The sequence below is a fragment of the Manacus vitellinus genome, unplaced genomic scaffold, assembly GCF_001715985.3.
Source record: "Manacus vitellinus isolate BGI_N305 unplaced genomic scaffold, ASM171598v3 scaffold_46_pilon, whole genome shotgun sequence".
Taxonomy (NCBI): domain Eukaryota; kingdom Metazoa; phylum Chordata; class Aves; order Passeriformes; family Pipridae; genus Manacus; species Manacus vitellinus.
The window spans coordinates 6,077,809-6,085,306 of record NW_021940578.1 but is presented as its reverse complement, the minus strand read 5'-3'; the positions used below and the strand labels follow the sequence as shown (position 1 = coordinate 6,085,306).

General features: G+C 51.5%; 1 protein-coding gene across 1 annotated transcript in view; it reads left to right on the top strand.

The window, feature by feature from the left end:
• The window catches only part of TMEM240 (transmembrane protein 240), a 13,148-nt gene extending 9,144 nt beyond the window's left edge, over positions 1 to 4,004 (top strand). The window contains exons 2-3 of the mRNA XM_029962453.1: positions 1,210 to 1,418; positions 3,597 to 4,004. Coding sequence (XP_029818313.1) covers positions 1,210 to 1,418; positions 3,597 to 3,745 — 358 coding nt within the window. The 3' untranslated portion in view covers positions 3,746 to 4,004. The remainder of the gene's footprint in view (positions 1 to 1,209; positions 1,419 to 3,596) is intronic.
• The last annotated feature ends 3,494 nt before the right edge of the window (positions 4,005 to 7,498 follow it).

Here is a 7,498-nt window from a genome sequence, read left to right as displayed (position 1 = left end):
GGAGGGCTGAGCACAGAGCCTGGGCGGCCCCAGGGCTCTTGGCTGCTCCCCAGGAAGGCTCAGGGCTGTGGAAAGCAGAGGCTCCAGAGCAGCTTGTTTTTCATCCCTGCATCCCCCATCATCTGGGATCCTCCCACCCCACAGGCTCAGCTCTCAGGGACCTGTCACTGCTGATCCCCTCCCATTCAGCCCCCACAGACCTGCCTGATTTTTCCTACTCTACAACTCCCTCACTCCATCCCTGCCATTTTCCTGCTTTTCCCAAGTTAATCAGGGTTTTCCAAGCAGTTCAGCTTCACCCCAACCTTGGTCTCCATCACCTCACTGCACAAATGAACCCAGTCACCCTTCTGGCATGAGGCACAGGGCCAGCCCCTCCAAACCCCTGAGAGAGATGGAAGCCTTGGAAAGCTCTGGAGCTGGGAGTGCTGCTCCTTTACCCCCAGAGGTGTTCAGGGCCCTGGGAGGGGGGTTGCCAACTGCTCCCATGCTGGGAGGGATTCTTCTATCTCCTACAGGCAGGAATTGCTGCCTGGTCCTTGAGGAACACCCCAAACCTCCTTGGTCATGCATCAGGAGAGCCTGAGGTGGTCTTGGATCTTGTCTGCAGGAGGGATTCCTTCCTCTGCTGTCAGAGGAGGAATTCAGGGATGCTTTCACGAGCCTCCTCCATGGCTATGAACACTCTCTGCTTTGATATGGGAGGCACAGAAGTCTCATTTCACTCTGGGACATGGAGCAGAACAGCTCACCCCTGGGGCTGTCCTGCAGAGCAGGGAGGGGACAGTTCTCCCTCCTGCCAGGGGACGATGGTGGTGGCCCTTGCAGGGCCACACAGCTGCTCCCAGCCCGTGTGTGCTCACAGGAACAAGGCATTAGTGGCCTCTGCCTCAAACACAGGCAGCTGTGACCTTTGTGTCCCCGGGGGTGGCTGTTCCGACCTCGTGCTCTGCTTAATATTTGATGAGGAAAACCTCGGGCGCGGGGAGCCCGTGTCGGGAGCGCCACACGAGCCCCTGACCCGGGGTGGGGTTTCTGGGCTTTCCCACCCTCCTCCCTGCCAGTTCCTCCTCTGACATCAACACCAAGAGCCAGGACAGCACTTCAGCTCCCTGGGACGGTGGCAGGAGCTGGGAGGGTGGTGCTAAACCCTCCCTAACTGGGTGGACGAGGCGCTGACCCCTCTCCCTGTGCGTGTTCCCGCCGCAGGCATCATGTCCATTACGTTATCCCGTACGACGGGGACCAGTCGGTGGTGGATTCCTCGGAGAATTACTTTGTGACTGACAATGTAACCAAGCAGGAGATTGACCTGATGCTGGGACTTTTGCTGGGCTTTTGTATAAGCTGGTTTCTGGTGTGGATGGACGGGGTTCTCCACTACGCGGTGCGAGCCTGGAGAACCAGCCGACGGTATGGTAAGTGCAGCCCCACGGGCTCCTCCCCTGCCCTAAAAACCCCTTCCCCTGCCCTTGGAAGCTGGTGGAGAGGGAGGAGATCCACACTCCTGCCACGTTTATTCCACGTGGGTTTGGCACCAGTCTGGCCAGATGTATCCCAGCCCTTTGTATCCCAGGAGTTGGGCTCGATGATCCCTCGTGGGTCCCTTCCAGCTCAGGAGATTCCATGATTGTCTGACAGAAGCAGGAATGTTGATGTGGGAATACTGAGGATCCCAGCCCCGAGGGCTGTGCTTTGGAAAGGGTAATGTCTGTGTGGGTGCAAAGGGGTGTGGGATGCAAAGGAAGGTCTTTCCCCGTGGGTAGGATGGTGTTGGGGGTTCTGTGGCTGCTCATTTGGGCAGAATGTTTTCAGGTCAGGCCAAACTTAAAAAAACTGGATATTAAAAAAAAAAAGAAAATAGAAAAAAATCTGGATTTTTCCAATTTACAACCAGGCTTATACTGATGGAGAGCAGCCTTGTCTGGTTGTACAAACCTGTGACATTGTGATGACAGTGACAGACATCTGTGCTGTGTCACCCGAGGTTTCCCACCCTCACTGCTGTCCAGATGTGTCCAGATGTGGTGACATCAGCCCCACAGGGAAAAGTGTGGGGCAGACTAGTCAGTCTTTGGATCAGTAAGCTCAGTATCCTGAATTAACACCCTCAGAAGGACAAACAAATGCTCCTTCCCCTCCCCAGTTTGCTCCCTCAGCACGGACACCCCATGGACTTTAATCTTTGGGAGGGAAAAAAAAAAGACAGAAAAACTATTAATCCAGGGAATGGCTTGAAATTCCCTCACACTGTACCCATAAATCTCGGTGTCTCCAGCTCTGACTGATGGTGTCTGTGAAATTACAACTCAGAGGAAAAGGAGAGCGAGCAAGAGAAAGATTTATCTGCAAAATTCTAATTAGGGAAGTGGACTATCTTTCTCTGAAAACTCAGATAAAAATGATATTAATTTCCCATTAGTCTTCCCAAATCCTGTGTGAGCAGGCTCTGAGTCAGGACTCCCTCCAGGCTGTGGTGCTGCTGTTTCCCAGAGCAGAAGGATAACTGGTTTGCAGTGGGATCTCAGGCTCTGACCCCCCTGCTTTCCATCAGAGCACCTTTGCTGCGACCTCCTCGGGGCCCATGAGGTCAGGGCTGGCAAAGGGATGTTGTGGTGAGCAGGGGAACATTGTTCTCCAGAGCTGGAGCTGTGAGCTGCAGTTGTGTTATCACCATCTAACCCACCCCTCCTGAGTGGAGACCGCAGAGGGTTTTATTTTTAGTAATTAATTTAGTATTTAAGCTAATTGATCTCTTTTGTTTCGTTTTTTTTTTTCTTCCTCCCTGTCTATGCCTATTCTAAGCCTTTAAGAAGGGTTTGGCCAATGGTGCAACGTTCTTTTAGGTATTTCCTATTCATTCAAATCATCTGTGCAAATTAGCCATTTTAAAGGCAATAAGCAGAAAGGAATCCTATTTCTTTGTGGAACAAAGCTGAAATTTTCTTCTGAAGAGAGAAATGGTGCCTGTGAGTGCGAGACAGGGGTAGGGTAATACAAATTCTGTGCTGGTACAGGACGAGGAGCCCTCCCTGAAAAACACGAGCACCACTTAGCAGTGACTCAATGTCACATTGGGGCCTGATCAGCTTAAATTGTGGTCTGTTAGAATAACCTATAGCTCCTTCCTGATGGGAGGGATTGCCCAAAATAGCAAACCTTCTATGGAAGCTCAGACATCAGGCTGTAGCTGGTCAGAGCAGTCACAGCCACCTCATGGCAGCTGCAATCAGGGGCTCAGGCTCCTTTGGGATGGAAAAGACCCCTGAGATCATCGAGTCCAACCCTTTCCCAGCACGGTTGTTTAACTTCACACAGTCTGTCGTTCTCTGGGACTTCCCAGCTGCCCTTTGTGGGATTTCTGCGGGGAATCATCCCGAACTCTGGTGGAACAGGACGGCAGGGGGAGGTTTGGGGGCTCAGAGCTGAAGCACTGGGGGGACAAAATGACCCTGTCCAGGCTGCACGAGCTGAGGGGCAGAGAGTGACCCAGTGCTGTCACATCCACCTCGTCCCTGTCCCGTCCCGAAGGGAGGAACTCAGGGGTGGCTTCACCAAGGCTCACCTCACCTTCCTTCTCCCTTCTGCTCTTCCAGACAACTCCTGGTCTTGGATTCCCAAGTTTTGTAACTTGAAGGAGTTCAGGAAACGTCACCACAGGCAGTACGAGGAGGCGACCGGGAACATGGTGCACATCAAACAGAAGCTGTACCACAACGGGCACCCCAGCCCGCGGCACCTCTGAGGAAACCTCCCCCCCTCTGGAGACTGCAGGGAGCTTTTAAAAAAAAAACCACAAAAAAAACCCAAACAAACAGAAAAAAAAAGGACTTTGCTCTTCTTCCAGCCGGACCAGCTTCTGGTTTGCTCCTCCGTGGAAGCCCAGCCGAGGACACGATTTTACTGATCCATATCCCCGGGACGAGCCACGATGCACAACTAAAGCCAGTCCTGGATGCCACGCAGCCAAGACATTGCACTGTGTTCCACATTTTATTGTCAGACCCGTGTACATATGTAAAAAAAAAAAAAAAAAAAAAAAAAAAAAAAGCAGAGGAACTAAAACAAACAAACAACAAAAAAAAAAAAAAGAGAGAGAGAGAAAGAGAGAAAAGAGATTTGCATTATACTTTCAAGCCCCACCCCTCCCCCGAATTTTCCCCGGCATTCCCGGCTGTCCTGCACATCCAGCTGCCCCGAGGGGAATGTTGGCCGAGGGGATGGAGGTGGGACAGCACGAAGAAGATGCAGAGTGTCTCATCCAAGAGCTCAAGTCCCCCGTTTCTTTGGTCCTTTGGCTTGGTTTTGCTCTGCCCTGTCCCTTCTGTTGCTAAAATGGCTTTGGCTGGTCACAGGTTTGGATGGGCACTGCTGCCAGCGGGTTGGGAAGGCACAGTGTCCCTTTTTTGCTTTGGTTCATGTTTTGGGGAGCCGCTGTGGAGGGAAGGAAATCCTGGGAATGCGTAAGTGGTTTGTTGTTTGAGTTGCTGTACACACTGAAACCTGCCTTAAGCAATCCAGGGAATTTTAGTGCCAGGGGAACGGCCCCGTGAGGTGCCAGCCCGTGGGGCAGGGCTGGCCCTGCCTGGGTCACCCCTCTGGTGGGATCTTGGTGATGTCAGTGCTGTTGTTCTTCACTAGAGTTGGAGGGGAGGGAGGGAGGGAGGAGTGGATGGTGTTGGATCTGACTTTGCACCCCAATCATACCCCTCTGCTCATAAACACCCCCCACCCCTTCCCTGGGAGCAGAGGAGCTGCTCTCCCCCTCTTTTGGAGGGAGAGCCCGAGGCCCTGGTTAAACCACCCCAGGACCACTGGCAGTGCAGTGAGAGGGTCCTGTGAACAGTCTCACTCCCCCTGTACATGAACAAACACCTATTTCTCGTGCTCCTGCCCTGAGCTGAAGCAGCAGCAGGTCCAGGCTTGGCTTGAGGGACACAGAGATGTGGAACCTGAAGCCAAACTCCTCTACAGAGCCAAATGTCCCAAATGTCCCACGTTCACACGGTTGAATCAAAGCATGAGGATGCTCTGATGTGGTTTTGTCTTTGCTTCCCCCAGTCACATCTCAGATGTGGGTTTTAAGGTCTGAGTGTGACTGAGGGTCTGAAACCAACCTGCACACCCAGAGACCTCCCTCACCTGCAGGCAGAGGTGCCTGAAGGAGCTGATAAAGCCCCTGTGTGGTGGTGTCTGATCCCTGCAGTGGGTCCTGTTCTGCTGGTGGGGAGAGGGAGAATTGATTGAGAGGAATAAAGGAGGGAGGTGCCCCAAGAAGTTAAGGTGGTAGCCCCGAAATCACATCTCCTTCATTCACCATTTTGTATTGAGTGGGTTTGTGCTCAGATGGGGAAAACACCCAGGACAAAAGAAGATGAATATTGGCAGAAACTGCTGGTTTATTCCATGGATTCCCTGACACTGGCAGTGGCCTCCTGTTGTTTGATGGCAATATCTGTGGAGGGAGAAGGACACCATCACTCCAGCTCTTTCCTCCCTGCTTCAGCTTCTGTGTCTTGGGGTTTGGTTTTTTTTAATTTGTCATGCCCAGGGTCAGATCAGTTAATTACAAGCCCCAAGAGCCAAACATTCCCATTTCTCTGCCATTCCTACCTTTGCTATTCCCTAGGGCCTCTTGTCTTGGAGCCCCAGTTTCTGTCTGGGCCTAAAGAATTGCCTGGTCCATACTTATGTCTGTTTGACTGTCTGTCATTCCGGGTTCCCTGTGCCTGGAATGTCTGCAGCCACCTGTTGGGATCTAAGGAATGACTTTTTCCTGGAGCAGCTCCTTTCCAAGACACAGAGCTTTGCACCCTCCTTGTGCCATGGCACACACTGAAGGGGCAGGGAAGAGCAGGTCCTGTGTTATCAACATGGCTTTGGGTGGGACAACATTTTGTAGGGGAGAAAATTCCATCATGGTAAGGAGAATATCTCTGGAACTAGTTATGGGGGGGGGAAAAAAGCACTTTAAATAATCTTTCCACTTGGAGCCTCTCAAGAGAGAGACTTAAGGCAGTGACTTTGAATATGAAGCCTGATTCTGCCCTGCTCTAGCAGCTGACCTTGGTTGAAACATTATTAAATATGGGACAGCTGGAAAGAGTGAAGTGATGGCTCTCACTCATTAAGTCTGATCTGTCTGATCCTCAGCAAAATTTCAGAAGAGCCTGAGGCTCTGGAAGAAGGAGAAAAAAAAAATCCCACACAATACATAATCCCATTATTTAAGAACAGATTTTTTTTTTTTATTGGGCCTGTAGCTCTCACCTCATGAGCCTCTCTCTTGTTCACACAGTCAAAAAAAAAATAAATCAAAGATAATCTCAGTGCAATTAAATTTACTGGGAGTTATTTACTGGTCTTAAATGCACAGAAACCAGACATGTCCCAGCACAAACTAAACAAGTGGGGAGCTTACAAGATCTTTGATTTTCATCCTTAATAAACATGGAGTAAAATTCCTTCCCATGCAGGGAGGGAATTCTACTCCTGACCCACAAGATCTGCTGCATCTTCTGTGTAGGGGTGGTTTCAAACAGCTGAGCAGCTCCTGGTGTGAGGTGGGTTTTCCTCTGAGTCCTGGAAGCTGCTGTAGATTCCAGCCTATGGAGCAGAGGTGGGAATGTGCCTCTTTTGGGGCTGGATAACATCCCATAGAATCCATCCTATGGAGCAGAGGTGGGAATGTGCCTGTTGTGGGGCTGGATAAGGTCCCATAGAATCCATCCTATGGAGCAGAGATGGGAATGTGCCTGTTGTGGGGCTGGATAAGGTCCCTCACAGGTCAGGCTGCAGCAGTGAGAACCCCCTGCACAGGAACAGCTCAGTCCCACGGGATATTTAATGGCCAAAAAAAAGATAGACAAGGGCTGTTCCCCACAGCCACGTGTCTGCCATGTCCCCTCTCTGTGACAAAGCCCCCAGAGAAGCAGAAGGTGAGGGAGGTTTTGGGATATTGTGGAACCCCGGCACCATCACTGCCCTGCAGCCCCTGCTCTCCCTGCCTGCCACCATCACTGCTGTCCCTGTGCCACCCTCTCAGCTGATCCTGCTCCAGGGAGAGTCTTCCCAGCCCTGTCTGATGTGTGCTCTCTTGTCCCTCTGTCCCCGTGAGGTCGCTGCTCTTGCTGTCAGCTCAGTTGTCCGTGGTCCTGCTGTTCCTCTGTGCATGTGTCTGTTTTGCTTCTCTCTGCTGTGGGGGTGTTTTCTCCTCGTTTAATTGTCCCAGATGTACTAGTGTTGGCTTGTTTGTTGTTCTCTTGCCTCTGATCCAGTCTTCACACACACACACACACAATAACAGACCAAAAAACCAACCACAGATGGAAATAACAACAACAACAACAACAAAACCACCCAAACCCAGCGACAACCCCAGGCAAAAAGGGTTCTGTTGGGAGCAAGTGACTTCAGCATCAGGGAGTTGACAAAACAATGGCAGGAAGGGAGAAAAGGGGGTGCAGAGCTGGCAGCTGTGCCTGTGGTGGCAGCTCTG